This window comes from Halichoeres trimaculatus, unplaced genomic scaffold (assembly GCF_033239565.1).
Source record: "Halichoeres trimaculatus isolate MK-OKI-2021-1 unplaced genomic scaffold, fHalTri1.1 fHalTri1_scaffold_4, whole genome shotgun sequence".
In the NCBI taxonomy this organism is placed as follows: Eukaryota; Metazoa; Chordata; class Actinopteri; order Labriformes; family Labridae; genus Halichoeres; species Halichoeres trimaculatus.
The window spans coordinates 1,899,578-1,918,508 of record NW_027437182.1 but is presented as its reverse complement, the minus strand read 5'-3'; the positions used below and the strand labels follow the sequence as shown (position 1 = coordinate 1,918,508).

Here is an 18,931-nt window from a genome sequence, read left to right as displayed (position 1 = left end):
GACGCTGTGTGTGGACCAGAGTCAAAGGGATGCAAGGTTTATAAAGGCAGAGGGAGGGCGCTCCGAGGTCACATGATTTCACAGAAACAGGCTCAAAGACAGAGACTGGAGGGACTCAGTTATCTGTGTTTGAATACTGCTCTTTTCTATCAAAACTTAGCACACAGTTAAAAAAATGTGTGTTTGATAGATTATTCTTTGCTTCTTAGTAATATAAGTTTTTTCCGTTGTAAAGCCTGTTTATTTCACTTTTAAATGGAGATCACTGCATTAAGCATTAGCATTAGACCCAGACAAGGCAGGCTGTGGTGGATCCTTGCCAGTAACCACTCCAGACACATTGTTTGCCTTTGCCAAAATGTCGTTCTTAATGAAAGAGGGAGCATTAGAAACTAGAAAAAAAAGTCCTGAAGAAATTGCTGTGAATGCAGAATGCTAAAGGAAAATGAGTGAAGATTAATTGGAAAAAGAAATAAAGTCTTAAAAAGCTTGAGCTGAACTGCTAATGCAGAATGCTGAAGGACAACGACTCAAGATAATTTTGAAAAAGAACTGAATAAAGTCTTGAAAAGCTCCCGCCGAACTGCTAATGCAGAATGCTGAAGGACAACGACTGAAGATAAGTTTGAAAAGGAACTGAACAAAGTCTTGAAAAGCTTGTGCTGAACTGCTAATGCAAATAATGAAGGAGACTGACTGAAGATATGTCTGAAAATGGTTGAATGAAAACTTGAAAAGCTTGTGCGGAACTGCTAATGCAGGATACTGAAGGAGGCTGTCGTGAACTCTTGAATTAATCAATGGATGAATGAATTCATGTTATGAATGGTTGAATGTAAGAAATTATCTTATGAATGACTAAAATAATTTCTGGAAATGGTTGAATGAATTTTTGAAAAGCTTGCACATAACTGCAGAATGCAGAAGGAGCCTGTGATGAACTCTTGGATTTAAAGAAATGAATTGATAAATCAATGGGTTGGATGAATTAAAAGTTTAAATGGCTGAAGAAACTGAAACAGACAATGTGCTTCAAAAGTCTATTTCAGAGAAACCATGGTGGGTGACATCCATTCATCACACAGTCTTCGGCACGCCTTTGAAAATACTGTTAGAGTGTGATACTTAGTGTCCTGTGTGTGAGTTCAACCATGTAAACCTGTCAGCTAAGGCCCATCTGAAGCCAGGTGTTGCCATGGTGATCATTGTTTACCAACTACCATCAGAGAGCTGGTTGAGGCTGTTAATTTCCAATAGCTTATCACTGAAATCATAGTCTTGAACTGCCTGCAACTGTAACAAAACGGTAGGAGCGATCAAAAATTTGACTGGACCGTACCAATCCCAAGACCCTAATGAAGCTGTTCATGTCAGTTTCATGTTTGTAGACACAGAAATGTGGCCGTGACAGCGAGAGACGGATGAGTGATCCTCCACCGATCTCTGAGAAATCCCCTCACGAATTACCATTGAAGTAGATGGGGTGATCTTTTGGCTTTTCTTGATAGTTGGCCATTTTGTGATTAAGTGCTCTATCCTTTTGCTTCTAAAACCACTTTGTCAGAAGCAGGACATGATTATCTCGATTTTGACGCCTTATGCGTGTTGATAGCTCAAAATATGTGGTCAAGGGGGCCGTTTTCCCAGTAAGTTTCCAGGTTTCGTCCACTCTGTCGTTTAAATCTTCGTTTTGAATATGAAACCCACTGAATGAAGCCAAAAGATAGCTCAATATTTTGTTTGAATGAAGTTTCTAAGTGAATGTATGACTGAATAAGAAGGGTTTGAAGCAGGCTGAAAAAAAGTCCTGAAGGGAGGAAAATTCTGAAAATTTCCCATTCATCTCTATGAGACCAAAATTGCATAAAAAGTGAAATATCTCTGAAAGTATTTGTGAAAAGGCCATGAAAAGTCATAGCCCCTATGTCCCAAATGAGACACACGTTTTAAAGTTTGAACGGTAAAAATCGGTTGAAGTTTGTAGAAGGAGTAGCGGGCCAAAAAATAACGAAGAAGAAGATTTTTTTGTAACAGCTTTAGATGGTTACCAAGGAGTAGAACAGGAGTGAAGGTGTCCTGTATATTCATCCCTTTCTTCACCACCTCCCTCAACTTTTCTGTAGCATCCAAACACACGGCGATGGCCCTTTGTATTCTAGGGGCCGCCTTCATGGACTCATATCCGTTCAGTTTTTTTTGCAGCCAGCCCAGCCTCCTGGCACAGGCATGGTGCCAAGTTAGCACACGCACCACGTACACCACCAAAACTCTACCTACCTAAACCCCAAATAAACACCAAAAGCCACACATAGGGAAAGAATAAACTAAGGACAGAACCCTACAAAACCCTCAAAAACTGACAAATTCATTGCTCTCAGCTCCACACACACTCCGCCATCTCAGAGAGAGAGATCATCAACATGACTCAGCACACAATCACTGAGCTGAACCCTGTTCCTCATACATGGTTCAAATAATCTGCGCTAATGTCCTTTTATTTTGATTCAGTTGACAGGATGATTGAAGGCTGGTTAAGTCAGTTTCTCTGAGGCTGAATTGCGCTGTATCACTCTGGTTAACTGGATCCAAACGCGAGTGATGGGCGTGCCTGTGCTATCTGAAAAAAGAGCAGTGTGGATCACAGAAATCATGATTGACTGTCATAATTAGTAAGTAGTAAGGAAAGAGCGACGTTTTCACACAAAAACGGCTTCAAACAAATCTGGAGGAGTTTGAAACACAGAAAACAGAAACATTACAACTGTCAATTCAAACACTTTAACTGCAGCAAAGGCGAGACAAGCAGCTTGGCAAGGGACTGATGGCAAGTTAAATGCTCACACAAGGAATATGAATGAATGTGCATTGCTGTATAAGGCTGTAGTCCAGGCTAATAATCTAAATGTGAGTGTTGGCTGCTGCCTCACGGCCTAATGGCCTTGATTAATCACTTCCTTTCAAGACTGAACTCTTTTGCTCCATAGCAGATGTATTTCAGGAATCTGGATCTAACCTTCCTGAGAGACCCAGACTTTTTGAGGTCAATAACAAAGCATGTTATTGACAGCATTCTGTAGTGAAAGACTGAGCCGACTGACTGTCATTGTTTTCTGATGATTTGTGTGTGTGTGCGCATATGACAAGTGGGGATGTACTTGTGCTCAGTTACATGATTTGAGTCTTCCCCATTCATTTCTATGACTGGTCATTTTTGTACAAAAGTTGAATAAGACATGCAAAATTGTATGCAAATTCATATATTTTGTTTGTGTGTGTTAAAAAACTATTTTTGGACAAAGACATGAAATCTGAGGTCAGTAGAGGATCAGCAGGTTTTCCTTTTTGTAATATCACATGATCCTTCTGAAGTCAGGAAGAGACACACCTGTGCTTGGTGTGAGAGAAGAGGAGCAGCAGCTGAACAGACTGTTGACTTTTATCAAACCTGAATTCTTTAAAAATGCCCAGCAGGGGGAGCCAAAGTGGTTGCAGAAAATCCCTGTGTTAAAGTTCTTTGGGGTGTTTTCTCTGATATTTGATTGTTTCCGGTCAGTAACTACATCAACATTAAGATTCAGTTAGGTCTCCCCCTGCTGGACACCTGACAGAATGCACTTCTAAAATCTTCCAGATTGACATTTTGTGGTACATAATGACTCTCCATGTTGGGCTCTTAGATTTTTTTTTCAACCAGCTGTGGCTCCCCCTGCTGGACATGTTAAAGTTTGTCTGTTTTCCTCTTTGTCTTTGTATGAATCTCTGATTTTAAACTTTCCAAGCAGCAGAAGGTGAATCAGGATAAATTCTCTCTCGTAGATAAACACTGAGGTAAGAACCAACCTTCAGTTTCCCTCATATTACCCAGTGAGCTGTGTTTAAACATCAGTCAGAAATCCTTTATTGATTCCAAAGGGGAAATTCCTTTTTGTTAAATCTGTTCCCATTCAAAGAGTGTTAGAAATATAAAAAGTGCAAAATATAAAATATCAGTTATTAGAAAGTACAAAATATGCACTTAATTGTCTCCTAAATTGAATTTAATTATAAAATTAGTACATTTACTAAGAAAATACGGTATAAAAATAATGACATAAATCATTCCTAAAGTAAACAGAATAACAAACCTGCTGACCATTAAATGAAGACACTGAGCAAACTGATTCCAATCAAACATTTTATCATCGATTCAGAGTTTATCCAATCAGGACTTGGTTATTGATTTAAAATAAAAACAAAATGCATAAAGTAGATGTCTATAAATTCTATTCATACAACTGAAACAGAAATTGTTTCATGTGTTTTTTAATGTTTTTTCCCCCAGTTGTTTACTGTAAAGAAACAAAGTTTGACTTTATGTAAAGAGGGTAAATATGGAAAGAGTTAAATCAGGAGTCAAGACTTTGATTTATATTACAAAAAATATATATATTTAAGTCTCTGACATAAATCAGGCGTTACAGCTGCAGACTGACAATCCTCCAGTGATCCTTGAATGTCTGAATCAGCAGGTTTTCTTTTTTTGATTTCACATGATCCTTTCCCTTAACTCTTCATCCTTCACTTCATTCTACACCTTTTCATGTTTCTACCAATCACAATCAGATTTTTAAAATGGATAGATTACATGTCTATAAATACAATTCATAGTTACATGAGTTTTTAATGTTTCTTTTTTCATTTGATGACTGTAAAGAGTTCAAGTTTAACTTTAAGTAAAGATGATAAATGTGGAAAGAGTTTATCAGGTCATGTTAAGTCGCAGCTTTTTGCTCTCAGTGAGTTTTTAAACGCTTTCCAGCAGCTGTCGGTGTGTACCCGAGTCCCATTTTGGCTCCTTCTCCCAGTCGATTCTTGATCTCCTCCAGCTTCCTGGCCTTCTCAGTGTCTCCTCTCTCCTTCATCCTCTCAATCAGGAAGTCCACGTGAACATGAGTGGACAGAGAATCAGCGTTCAGCGCGATCTGCTCCAGTTTGACAACATGCTGGAAAGCCTCCTCCAAACACTGATCTTTATCTTCTTGAAGCTTTTTCATTTCCATCTCCAGAGCTTCCAAAAGGTCTGATACATCCTCACAGTCTGTTTTACTCTTTTCATACTTCTCTTTCACATCTTCTATGTCTCCTTGGTTGATTTTAGTCTTCTCAAGAAATTCCAATTTAGCTTTTTTCTCTGCAATGTTTTTTATGCTTTCCTCATACTTCTTTTTCACATCCTCAAGCGTCTTCTGAACTTTTCTTGTCTGGGTCACGTAGATCCACTTCTCTTTCACGTGTTTAGACACAGGACATTTTCCAGAACAAACAGTGCAGTGGCCTTCCTCCATGACCTTACATTCAGATGGATACCAGGCCGCGGTGCATCCAGGGTAGTGACAGTTCGCCTCACAGACTGTACAGCAGACAGCTCCCATATAATCCAGCCATAAAAAACCACACATCCCACCATCGATAGGCTGTTTTACTTTGGAGGATTCATCAACTTCTACAATGAAGTTTTTGTTTTTCTCCTTCTCTGCTTCATGTTTCTTCAGTGTGTCCTTGGTCTGTTGGGTCTCTTCTTGATTTTCTTTTAGCGTTCCTTCTTTGCTCTTCATCTCTTCTTCGTTGCTCTTCATCGCTGCTTCATGTCTCCTCAGAGCATCCTGAGTCTGTTGGACTTCTCTCTGTTTTAATTCAATTTCCTGAACTTGTTCTTGCAGGTTCTTGAGGCAGGCTGTCAGTTTCATGCGTGAGTTGAGAACCCTCACAGTTTTCATCAGATTTTGAGGAGCAGCTCTCTCCAGAAACTCTGAAAACTCCTTTAACGTTTCTGTTGTTCTCTGCTCTTCTTGTTTAAGCCTGGCTGCATTCTTTCTTCGATCATCTTTTTGTCTGTTACTAAACAGGAAGTGAACTGGCTCTTCATCAATTTCATTCATGGCACACTTTACGTTTGCTGCCTTAATAGCACCCAGAGCATCTTCAGGTTTAAACCCATCTGAGTGTGTAAAGAGACAGACAATGTTCTTCTCCATGTCGTTCCCAAACAGAGACACCACTGAGTCAAAGATGTACCTTGAACGGTCGCTCAGTCGATTCTCACTTGCTTTCAGCACCAGACCCACCACATTAATCTCATAGACTCCGTTCTCAGAGCGAAACAAGTCGTACAGCCTTTTGCTGACGATGTCGTCTTGTTCAGTTCCTCTGGTGTCTCCGTATCCAGGAGTGTCGATGATGGTCAGAGAGAAGGGCAGAGTTTCACCTTCAAACCCAAAGATCTTGTACATGATCACGTCTGATGTCTGACTTTCACTCTGAGCTCTCTTCTCCTCTTCTACGATCTTAAACCAAACGTCGTCCTCCCACTTCACTCCCATGGCGTAGTTAGTCAGAGCGTTGATCAGAGTAGACTTTCCTGTCCCTGTTTCGCCAACCAGTAAGATGGTTCTGTTTGTCCTGATTGGATCTTTTTGGCCGAGGGTCATTTTAGTAACACCTCCAGTTGTGTCTTTCGTCAGGTTCAGCTGGTACAGAGCAGGAGATCCTGGATGGATCAGTTTTTTACTGATGTGGTCGTATCTGGAAAAGTTGGGCCTGTAAAATGGAGGAGACTTAGCTTAGAGCAGAATCAGATGTGATATAATGAAGAATTCTTGATAAAGAAGTTGGTGGTGGGACTTAGATGTGTTATTTACAATTGATTACAGAAAAAATTAACATGTTTTGACAGAATTTATTTTTGCAATCCAGAGAGCACGAAGCAGTGCTCAAGGTGAAGCCCCAGTGTGGCGAGTGCTCTGGTAGCATCAGGCTGATGACCAGAGAAAATCTCCAGTATCACCTCAAGGCTTACAGTTTATAAGCAGTTCTTAAAAACTTAGATTTCTTACTTGAGACTTGTGAATGTTGCCTGCTCAAAATGCATCACTGTTCCTAAACTGCTCATTACAGTTTGCAGTTTCATTTATCAGACGCTTTTGTCCAAAGCGACGTAGAACACAAGCAAGAATTTAGACAGAAGTAAAACCTAGTTAGTGCGACAACAGTGCTACAAACTATTCGGCTGCAGGTGCTGCCATTAGGTGCAGGATATTTTTTTTTAGTAGTGTAGTGATCTAGCCAAAAAAAAACAATTAACTGTTCTAACAATATACTACAACCTTAAACAACATTCAGTAATTAGTGCTGAAAATAACCAAGAGCTGAGTCCTCACCCTTCTGACTCATTCTACCCCTGAGGACAAAGAGGAGAAGGCTCAGATTAAGGTCTAAGTGTTTCCTAAACAGATGAGTCTTCAGACATCACTCAAAGAAGAGAGGGACTCTTCGGATCGTATAGTTAGGTAATTCATTAACCACTTGGGATCAACCAAGGAGAAGAGTCTGGCTAGAGATTTGGAGCCGCGCTGGGCTGGGAGCACCAGGCATCTTTCATAGGCAGAGCGCAGTAAGCGAGAGGGGGTTTAGACCTGGATGAGCTATTCTTGTCAGTGTTTTGTAAGCCAGAAGAAGATCTCTGAATTTGATTGGAGCTCGGTGACATGTGCTGTTATGTGCTGGTTAAAGACCAGATGCGCTGCTGCATTCTGGGTAATCTGCAGAGGTTTATATGTACACACAAAGAGGGAGTTGCAGTAGTCAGTGCGTGATATCACAAAGGCCTGTACCAGATGCTGCGCGGCCTGTTGTGTCAGGTAGGGTCTGATCCTCCTGATGTTATAAAGGGCAGATCCACAAGATCGAGCAATCGAGGCCACGTGAGCCTTAAAGTTCAGCTGGTTATCAATCAAGATAGATCAGGTTGTTTTTCAGCAGAGACTTGGTTAGAGACTGTTCGCTCAAGTATTTTTGACAGGAAACGCATTAGTAAGACAGGCCTGTAATTTTCAACTCGGGCTCATTACATTTAAAAAGTATACATGATCCAACATTAATGAGTCAGGGCCTGAATCTGGGCGCATGATTGAGGGTATCTGCACGAAACATTCAATTCCCACAAGTCCAAAGCTGTTCCCGAGATGAATCTCTACACATTTCAAATATGTATTCATGGCTCTAAGTAGCGCACAGTGAATGTTTGGTTTCAGCCTCAATTTTTTTCCCCTACATGCACCCTGAAGGTAATTAATCTGATATGAAGTACAGTTTAAAATAAAAAAATATTCTAATATGATAATATTTCAAATTCGTTTTTTAAACTTTCAACACACTGCACAAGTACACTGCAATAACAATGATAAATTATTAACAATAAGTATAACGGGATTATTCTAATTATTGTAATACTATTTTTATAATCATGATAATTAAACATAACAATGATGATAAAAACAGCAGCAGGTCGTTTTATTAGAAAAGAAATAATAGCAAGTATCAAAGCCCTGTGTCTGGAAATATAAATATCTGCGGTTTAACAGAAATTTCAAATACTGCTCAGAAATAACATCCAGGCCCGTCTGCACGTTCAGCCATTAAACAAACGGGACTATTAGTCCTGACGAACTGTTATGGAACAGCCCGTTTAGCTGCAGCGTTAGCCGCATGCACGACTGCAAATAATCGTCCAGTTAACTAATTAAACCATGAATGAGACGTAGGTGCAGATGATGTCATACTTAAGGGAAACCTCTTAGAAAACCCCATCCAACACATTCAAACTGCGCGTGTCTACAACTCATAGACAGTGATAAACCTGATGAGCGGTAACGGTGTGACCTAGCGGCAACTTCCAGTCTCAGAAAATTAGACAATGCTGAAGTGCTAAAATCTGCTGTTTCTCAAGTGTTCGCTTGAGGCTGGCTCCGGAAGTACCAGAAGTCACAGACACACCAAGTAAAGTCAAAAAAACCATTTTCAAAGCAGACATTAGCCTTTTAACAGCCTGGTTCAAAAAACGTCTCCTGTCTGAGTCGCTAATTTTACGATCGGCACACACTGTACAGGGGGTGAATTTTTTTCTAACTTGGCCGTTCAGAGGATGTTAGGATTGCGAGCTCCCCCAATAAGAGGCACAGCTGAGGGTCACATGACGGCTGGCACCCTTTAGCTGTATGCGAAGCCCTTGCCACTACCAATATGGCCGTGATGGCCAATATGCTTCATTTTCCGATTCAGAAACAGACGGGTGACGTTGGGGAGACTATGTCCATGTTTTATACAGTCTATGGGTGTGACTGAGAGAAGATCAAGAAAAGAAAAACATTTTTCCCGTAATAAAGATATAGTTGCACTGGACTATAAGTCGCGTATATTCAGAATGATTTGGTATGTTTACAGTATTTCTTAAGAAAACTATTCACATATAACATTATTACTTTTACAAGTTAATATTTGTGTATAAGGATTAGGGCTGCAGCAATCAAATATTTTAGTGTTTGAGTATTCTACTGAAAATCCCATCGATTAATCGAGTAATCTGATAAAATATATTTTTGTTCAGTTAAAGAGCAGTTATTTTTCAAATGAAAATTTTTCTCTTTAAGAAAGAGAATTTTCTGATACAGCATGTCAATGAGAGCACTTGCTTTGGTAGCTCCAAAATTTGTAAACACACTTTGACACATTTTTTGTGCCTTGTACATCTCATCAAATGTTGCGGACCCAAATGGCACCCGTTTCGTAGAATGACATTAGTCTCCAAACTCCAGAAAAGAAGCTAGATTTGTTGCTAGTTGATATTTTGTATAAGAGGTAGCTTGAGGGGTCTGAAAACTCTCTTAACATGGCCTCAGCTCTATTTGAAATACAACTCTTTTATCTTCTTGAAAAATTAAACGATTCCTCGAGGCGGAGAAAATTACTTGAGTATTTTTTGTAATCGAGTACCATGACTCATTCGAGGAATCGTTTCAGCTCTAATAAGGATGTTTGAATATTTTTCCTACACCTCATTTCAGTAACAAGTCTCTCTTCTCTATGCGCAAGTAGTGTATTTGTATGTAGTATGTGTACTGTTGTAGTCTAACGTCACAATTGTTTGAGTATTTCAGATGCCGTTTCAGAAAACTACAGTTAAAAAAATCCAACCCGCCAAAGTGTCTAGAAGGAGTGGTGGTGTCGACAGCCACTGCTGCTTGTATCTGGCAGGTTAAGCCCTGGTTGTAGCCCTCTTTAAAATAAACATGATCAAATGTTGTTTCACACTAAAATAAATAGTTCGAGGACTCACATGGCCATGGTCTTGTCTTCAGGGGCGTTGGCGTCTGGAGCGGTTTTTCAGTTATCTGGGAAAGAAAGGAACAGTGTTATCTTTATGTCAGTCATTATTACATGGTACAGTGATATTCCTGTAAGCTTCTCTGAGTCATAAACAGGTACTTTCTATTTCATTTCATTTCTTCATCGTCATTTTTGTTTTCAGACATCAATATTTTCAGTTTAGTCATTTCAGCTTTTTACTGCTTCATAATTCATAGTTCCAGGTGTTCTTACCTGATGATCGGCTCTCAGGTGAAGAAGCTGTGTGGGGATCAGAGTCAGAGAGCGCAGGGTTTATAGAGACAGAGGGAGGGCGCTCTGAGGTCACATGATTTCACAGAAACAGGTTCAGAGACAGACAGCAGGAAAGACTCTGTATGTTACTGACTCTATTCAACTGAACATGATGGTATCTCTTATCACCCTCAGTTTCTTCATTTCTCTCAGAGGTAAAGATGGTGAAGATTCGCTAGTCTGTGAGAAACTGACCCAGGAGGAACAATTTCAGAAAATGTTGCTCAATTCTTTCTTTAAATTAACACTGACCTACCTGAACACTCAAACCTTTATATTTCTACATTCACGAACATAGAGCACAAAGTTAGTAAATGTGTGTTTGGTAGATTTTAACTTTGCTTCTTGGTAATAAATCTTATTCCACTGTAAAGCCTGTTTATTTTACTTTTAAATACAGACTAGTTCATCAGGAACATGTCTTTGTGGGATGAGCAGCACAGCTCAGTTTGTTGGTTTAAAAATGTTTCCAAATGTTCTCTGTTTATACCGAACAGTTAATTCTGCTGTTGACTCCTGTTGTCTGTTGTTTGGTTGTTTGGAAGGTTAAATGCTGATCCTACAGGTTGATGCCCTCAGACGGCTGAGGTGTACTTTGCTGTTTAATGATCTAAGTGAGAAGAAGACTTTATTACTTTGAAGGACAAAGGTTCTTTCTACTGATATAAATGGGTTTATGGCTTGGTACATGGTCCACGCCTTCAGTATAACTTTCTGCTTCACTGATTGTTTGAAGTTGCGTCTTCCTTTGAAATCACACTATCACTTGAGCTGTTATTTTACATTTGTTACTGTCAAGGCAGGATTTTAAAGGGACTCTAGATCCAACATTGCCATAAATGTAAATAAAACCAGAACACAATGATTTGTAAATCTCATAAACTCATATTTTGTTCAAAATAGAACAAAGGTAAAATAACAGATTTCTAAATTCAGACATTTTAATATTTATTGTAAAATATGTCTATTTCAATCAAATCTAATCAGCTTTATTTACGTAACACCTTTTAAAAACAACAAGGTTACCAAAGTGTTGAAACAGTAAACAAGTAAGTAAAAGTAAAAAGATAAATTTGATGCAGCAACACATCCCAAAAGCGTTTGGTCAGGTGTAACAAAAACTGTAAATAGAAAGTGGAAAAAGCTAGAGGAGCAGTTGGCACTCTGTGTGAGAGAAGGAGCAGTTACAGAGAGGTTCCTCGCTCTGACAGAAATGCCACAGTTTCATGCCGCATCAATAACCGCTGCCACTGAGAATCAACTCCAAAGGAAGAGAACTGAGCAGGTGAAACGTGTGGCACAAACTCTCGCACTTACCTCCTTTCCACCAGTACTCGTTCAATTCTGGTGCTCGTGCTTAGCTGGTTTATGTTTGGGGTGGGAGACTGCAACAAAGTTAGCACTGGGAGCGCTAACAAATAGGCAGATTTGAATTGCATTACTTTCCCTGATTGTCTGCTACACAGAAAGTCCTGGTCTGTGTGTGTGTGTGTGTGTGTATACTCGTGTGTTTGCCTGACTGTGAACACATCAGGGGCAGTAAGTGATGAGCAGAGGAGAAATGGGAAAGCACGAACATGAGGCAGAAATGACATCCCATCATGTAAATAAGATAAACACCATAAGGCTGTTTAGTCTGTTAAGTAAAAAATAAGGTCAGGCACTGCTGTGTCAGTTTCACCTACAGTTCAAGTTTTAAAGAAGAAACTCACAAAAAAAAAAAAAAAAACATGAAGACTCACCCGGCAGCTTTCCTGTTTATCACTGCTGATCACGGGTGACTGTAGCCCTGTCCCCAGCCCCTGACCTCTTCAGGACTTAGCTCTGGCCCAGCAAAGAGTTGGTGATTGATAAACACCAGTTTTGAGCACTGGGGGCCAGAGCTTTGTCTGTGGAAACACTAAGAATTAAAGCTGCAAGCAGCGATGAACGGGCCCTCGCCCTGTGTGCGCCAGTCGGAGCGTGTGCTAGTCGCCGCATGCGCTCGTTCAAGGCTTGCCAAGTGGAGTATGTCCCAGCTGCCGCAGGAGCAGCGAAATGTGGCTCAGCCAAAAGCCACAGGTCTCGGCACAAGGGCTAAGCCCAAAACTTTTGATGCCCGTAGCTCAAAGTAGCTGGACAGGCTGCAGATGTGAGCCCCCGGCTGGCGCTGTAGAGCATTAATGTTAGTGCAACCAGTGATAGAAATGCAGTGAGGCTGTGACACTCAACCTCTGTGTGCATTTTGGCCCTAGTCCAACAATGAACCAGAGAGCAATTAAGGTTTTCATGAAACAGTTAAAATGGTCAACTTTGACCCTCATTTGTGTCCACGCCCATTGACGTAGCAAAAATCTGTTTGGAATGTATCATTGTCAGTGTGTGTTGTGTACACAGGTAAAGTTTGGTGTTGATCCAATGAAAAACCAAGGAATTGTTGCATTTCGTTTGAGGCCAAAATTTGTCAAAATCCGATGTTTACGGGCAAATTGCGAACGTCCTGTTCAGAATGGACTATGGTCATAATACAATTTTTTGTAGGTCTTGGCATGCTTGTTATGCCTGCCAAATTTCAGACCAGTAGCTCAAAGTAGCCGGGGAGGCAAAAATTTTGAGCCCCTGGGTGGGACTATGGAGCACTGATGTTAACGCAAGAAATGATAGAAATGGAATCAGGCTGTGACAGTGAACTTGTGTGTGAATTTTGGTCCGGATCCAACATTGTACAGGAGAGCTACTAAGATTTAAAAAAGTGCAAAAATGGTCAACTTTGACAGTCATTTGTGGCCCCGCCCAAAAAAATTATAACAATCTTTTAATAACTTTTTGTCTTTCATATGTGTTGTTCACACAGGCCAAGTTTGGAGTTGATCTGTGAAAAAACCTAGGACTGGTTCGTTCCAATACGTACCCTATGAACGCATTTTTGGCCAATTTCAGGCCATTGCCACTAGGGGGCGCTGTACTTTCTGGTGAAAATAATTACATGGCTGCGTCCGGGACGCAACCCTGAGTATGTGTGTCTGTTTTCATGCATATCGGAAAAAGTTTAAAAAATGCCGAATTTTGAGCCCATGTCGTAGCCACGCCCATCAAGATAGAAACAATCTTTTAATAACTTTTAATCTTCACTGTGGATTGTATACACATGCCAAGTTTGGAGTTAATGCGTCAAAAACCCTAGGACAAGTTCGTTCAAATACGTTTCCCCAAAACCGCTAAATCACGATGTTTAGGTGCATTTAGCGAAGTTCGTGTTCGGAATTCTCGAAAGTCGTAAGAGACTTTTTTGTTTAGCTGGGCATGCTTGTTATGTGTGCAAAATTTCAGGGCTGTAGCTCAATGTCGACCCAGGGGCTGCAGTTTTAAGCCACTAGGGGGCGCTATGGAGCGTTCATTTTTGTGCAAGCACTGGAATCACGCGATTTTCGCACATTCAGAATTTTGGGTACACGTCTTTTCGCGTTTTCGCCAAGCGAAAGGCGCGCAATTTGGGGTTAAAGGGGCACAGAGAAAGAATAATAATAATTAAAGCTGCAAGCAGCGATGAACGGGCCCTCGCCCTGTGTGCGCCAGTCGTAGTGTGTGCTCATTCAAGGCTTGCCAAGCGGAGCATGTCCCAGCTGCTGCATGAGCAGCAAAATGTGGCTCAGCCAAAAGCCATAGGTCAAGGCATGAGAGTTGAGCCCAAAACTTATGATGCCTATAGCTTACAGTAGCTGGACAGGCTGCAGATATGAGCCCCCCGGTGGCGCTGTGGTGCATTAATGTTAATGCAACCAGTGTGAGAAATGCACTGAGGCTGTGAAACTTAACCTCTGTGTGCATTTTGGCCCTGATCCAACACTGCACAAGAGAGAAATGAAGATTTTAATGAAGCAGCCAAAATGGTCAACTTTGACGGTCATTTGTGGCCACGCCCATTGACGTAGCAAAAATCCATTTGGAACACATCATTGTCAGTGTGTGTAGTGTACACATGGCAAGTTTGGAGTGGATCTGATGAAAAACCAAGGAATTGTTCCATTTTGTCTGAGGCTAAAAATCGTCAAAATCCGATGTTGACAGGCAAATTGCGAACTTCCTGTTCGGAATTGACTAGGGTCATAATACAATTTTTTGTAGGTCTTGGCATGCTTGTTATGCCTACCAAATTTCAGGCCTGTAGCTCAAAGCAGCCGGGGGGGCAAAAATTTTGAGCCCCTGGGTGGCGCTATGGAGCATTAATGTTACTGCAAAGAATGATAGAAATGGAATCGGCATGTGACAGTGAACATGTGTGTGAACTTTGGTCTTGATCCAACTTTGTACAGGAGAGCTATTAAGTTTTGAAAAAAGTGGCAAAATGCCCATTTTTGGCGTTCATTTGTGGCCCCGCCCAAAAAAATTATAACAATCTTTTAATAACTTTTAGTCTTTAATATGTGTTGTTCACACAGGCCAAGTTTGGAGTTGATATGAGAAAAAACCTGGGACTAGTTCGTTCAAATACGTACCCTATGAACGCTTTTTTTGCCAATTTCAGGCCATTGCCACTAGGGGGCGCTGTACTTTCTGGAGAAAATAATTACATGGCTGTGTCCGGGATGGCACCCTGAGCATGTGTGTCCGTTTTCGTGCATATCGGAAAAAGTTGAGAAAATGCCGAACTTTGAGCATGCGTCGTAGCCACGCCCAACAAGATTTTAACAATCTTTTAATAACTTTTAATCTTCACTGGGGATTGTATACACATGCCAAGTTTGGAGTTGATACGTCAAAAACCCTAGGACAAGTTCGTTCAAATACGTTTCCCCAAAACCGTTAAATCACGATGTTTATGTGCAATTAGCGAAGTTCGTGTTCGGAATTCACGAAAGTCATAAGAGACTTTTTTGTTTGGCTGCGCATGCTTGTTATGTGTGCAAAATTTCAGGGCTGTAGCTCAATGTCGGCCCAGGGGCTGCAGTTTTAAGCCACTAGGGGGCGCTATGGCACGTTCATTTTTGTGCAAGCACTGGAATCACGCGATTTTCGCACATTCAGAATTTTGGGGATAGGCGCGTTCGCGTTTTTTCCAAGCGAAAGGCACGCAATTTGGGGCCAAAGGCGCACAAAGAAAACGGAATAATAATAATCGCAAGGGTTTCAATAGGGCTTTCGCCCCCGGTTCCCGGGGCTCGGGCCCTAACCAGAGCTAAGTCAGGAACTGGCTCAGAATGAGCACCAGCACCAACTCGGTGGGAAAAGGGGTATCTGACGTTGTTAATCCTGCTTTATTGAAAGGGCTCAGCAGGGGGAGCTTCAAGTGCTTGAAGAAATTTCTGTTTTGTAGTCCTTAAAACCTGCAGCCTGTCTGCAGTCCAGCAGGGAAGCTAATCTGACAGAAAAGAATCAAATATCAAGGAATACACCATGAGGAACTTCAACACAGGATTTTCTGCAACCACTCTGGCTCCCCCTGCTGGGCTGTGGAAAGTATACCAGTTTGACACCAAGCACAGGTGTGTCTCTTCCTGTTGATTCACCTGCTGCCAGGTCTGCAGCCCTGAACTCAAAGCAGCAGCAGTGTGTGTCAAACAGAGGGATTAAAGGAGCAACAACCAGTCCAACCCTGAACTACAGCATCAACCTGCTCAGAGGGATTAAAGAAAACTGAAGCCACTTCATTTAAGACAGGATCTGGGGGGCAGTAAGGGAGACAATATTTGAGTAAATTACATCAGGAATGTGGCTCCACATGAACTTGATGATCAGAGGGTGTGTATAGTCAGAGAGGTTGTTCAGCGAGCACCTGATCCTATTCAAGTCCCAATGACAGACACAGGCAGTGCTCTGCAACCTACAGGTCCTCAGCTGGAGACAGAAACTAGGGCCTTGTACACACATAGCAAGGTATTCTCAAAAGCCATTATCTCTCTTTCATTCATTTTTTAAAATACTTGCGTATTTTCAGAAACCCGTGCCATCACAATCATAGCAAATCCCTATCATTCAGCGGTGAAAGTCTGTTTCTAGGCCCATACACAAAACCAAAATCCAATAATCCAAAATCTTCACTTTGGCCAGACTTTTCAGACAACTTTTTTTTTTCTGGTGACGTAGAATTGCGTTTTCGTGCGGATTTCAGGTTGTCAAACAGGCTGTGCTGAATGCTATCTGTATTAGCACTCACAAGCAACATAGCTTCACTCACTAACCACATTTAGTAATGTGTATTAACCCTTCACTGATTATCTTTCACTTGTTTACATGCTAGCTAGTTACTGGTAAAATTATTAAAACATTCAACAAACATATGATTCAGTTGTAAACATAATTTAAAAAAGAAGAATACTTACTATGAATGTATTGATGAGGGAACACAGAACGCAAGTCTTTGATTTCCTGATTTGACAAAAATGAAGCAAAATGTCACCTTCATAAACCTGCTGTAATGAAAAAAGGGAGGTACCATATTTAGTGTGCTGCAGCTTACATGAAGTTAGATACATTAATCACATCTCCGTAGTATTTACCAAGACATTGTTGTAATATCTACCTAGTAGAAGTACTGAAACTTCTGCTTAAAAAAGACATTTGATAAACATATTTGTTCTTCACATTAGAGTAACGCAAAATCAAAATAGTAACTTGTCATTTAACCAGCTAACTGACATTAATCACCTTTTGAACAGTTCAATTTAGAAGTCCCTCTCTTTTAACCAAGCAAGACTAGCTGATGTTTTTTTCTGTTTCATGAAATATTCATAACAAAACTTAACCTCAGTACTTGTCTAATCTAATTAAATTACAAGCTACTAGTTTAACTTTTTTTAACCAATGTAATTAGTTTTACTTTCATCCTTCTTTGAGTATAAAAGGTTTTACATCCAAGCTGGTAACTGGTTAAATTATTAAAAAAATCAACAAACATATGCACTCAACAAATTATATTAATCAAAAAAGAAGAATACTTACAACACATGCGTTGATGAAAGCACACAAAAAGCCAATCTTTGCTTTTATAATTTGACCAAAAATGTCATAATTATTAACCTTCTATTGTGAAAACAGGGGAGAAATGTTGTGTTATTTAATTTTTAGCATTTTACAGATCAGGCAATTAATAATCCCATCTTTTCAATATTTACCTTTGAAAATTAGAATTCAATAAAAGACATTACGAATAGTATTATACTATTTTCTTTACACTAGAATAAACAAAATTAAAAAAAAGCTTTTTAATTAAAGAGATTTTGTCTCATGAAATACTGAAAGTGTTTAAAGTAAAAGCATTTTAAAAAGCTCAGGTTGCTGGTAGTCTGGAGGTCTTGGTCTTGACTACTAACGTTTGCCCCCCAGCTGCTTCACTACCTACTCTCACCCTGTTTCCAGCTCTATCCACTGTCCTCTCCCCTCATTACAGGCAGAAAAGGGCCCAAAAATAACATAAATGTTGAAAAAGATCCAATACTTGCTGAAAACAGGAGCCCATCGACGTTTTTTACTGACATCTTCACAAAATGGCGGATGTTCATATTGCTACGCAGTGGCGCGAAAAGCGAACTAACAGCGAGAACGTCTACAAAGACGTTCCTTATTACGTGAAAACAGCTACGGGTCGCTTGCTCAAGAGAAAAAGACAACCAGGAAATCCCTCATTAGCGCTCAAGCTATCATTTATTCCAAAATAGCTCTGTGACTCAGTAAACATAGCGCTGTACAACCGTTACCGTACATTTCCAAAGCTGAACGTTACGAGATTAGCTCCTGTTAACTGGAGCCCTAAAAGCCGCGATTAAGTTCAGTACATATCCCGAAAAGTTAAAATAACGGAAATATTTTTACTCACCAGGCTTCATTTGCGCCTTATTTCGTCCAAACTTCCAGAGAAATCCACCTGTTCCTCATTTTGTCCCGGTTAATTTTGAGTCGGGTAGCTTCAACAAACACAGCAGACGGAGCCCTGCACCTACGTCATCAAGCATGCGCAGGCATGAATGGAACAGAGTGACGTTTGGCGCCGTTCATTCAGTGAGTTATCGTCCTTAAAACTCTGAATTCAAACTGTTAGCAGCTATTAAATGTCCGGTTGTTCTGTGGTCGGATGTTAGAAACGTTACTGTACGGCAAAATCAACTTCTATCGAGTTCTGAGCGTTAGAGACCAACAGGTGTTATGGAGGAAAGAGTGACCGTGCTAACTGGAGACCTTCAACTGAACGTTACAGTGACTGTGGGCTGACAGTCTTCAGTTAACAGGGTCACACTTTTCACTGAAACACCAGCGGCTGAGTTATTAAATGTTTGTGTATGTTTGACTTTAAATAAGTCACATTAACTGACAAAACTCTAGATCCAGTTTTATATAATGAAAAAGTTGTTTTGGAGCCGAGGTTATAACCAAATATGACACCTAGGACTCACTACGGAGATAGAATAATGAGAGGAAGTTTAAATGATGATTAATAGAAATAGATTTCATGTTGACAGTCAAACTATTGTGTATTATCCAATAA

At 40.4% G+C, this 18,931-nt stretch overlaps 1 protein-coding gene across 6 annotated transcripts; it reads right to left on the bottom strand.

Moving 5' to 3' along the window:
• Nucleotides 1-4,322: 4,322 nt before the first annotated feature.
• Nucleotides 4,323-18,388, bottom strand: LOC141789270 (uncharacterized). Of its 6 annotated transcripts, none has more exons than XM_074668637.1 (4): nt 18,266-18,388; nt 16,773-16,862; nt 10,151-10,205; nt 4,323-6,576 (listed from the first exon to the last, which is right to left on the bottom strand). In XM_074668637.1, the coding sequence occupies exons 3-4, from the start codon at nt 10,156-10,158 to the stop codon at nt 4,773-4,775; spliced, it is 1,812 nt and encodes a 603-aa protein (XP_074524738.1). In that variant the 5' UTR covers nt 10,159-10,205; nt 16,773-16,862; nt 18,266-18,388; the 3' UTR covers nt 4,323-4,772. The 6 variants fall into 6 exon arrangements, with proteins under 6 accessions (XP_074524738.1, XP_074524737.1, XP_074524733.1 ...); XM_074668636.1 differs by having other exon boundaries at nt 16,773-16,818; XM_074668632.1 differs by lacking the exon at nt 16,773-16,862 and adding an exon at nt 10,414-10,497.
• Between the last annotated feature and the right edge of the window lie 543 nt (nt 18,389-18,931).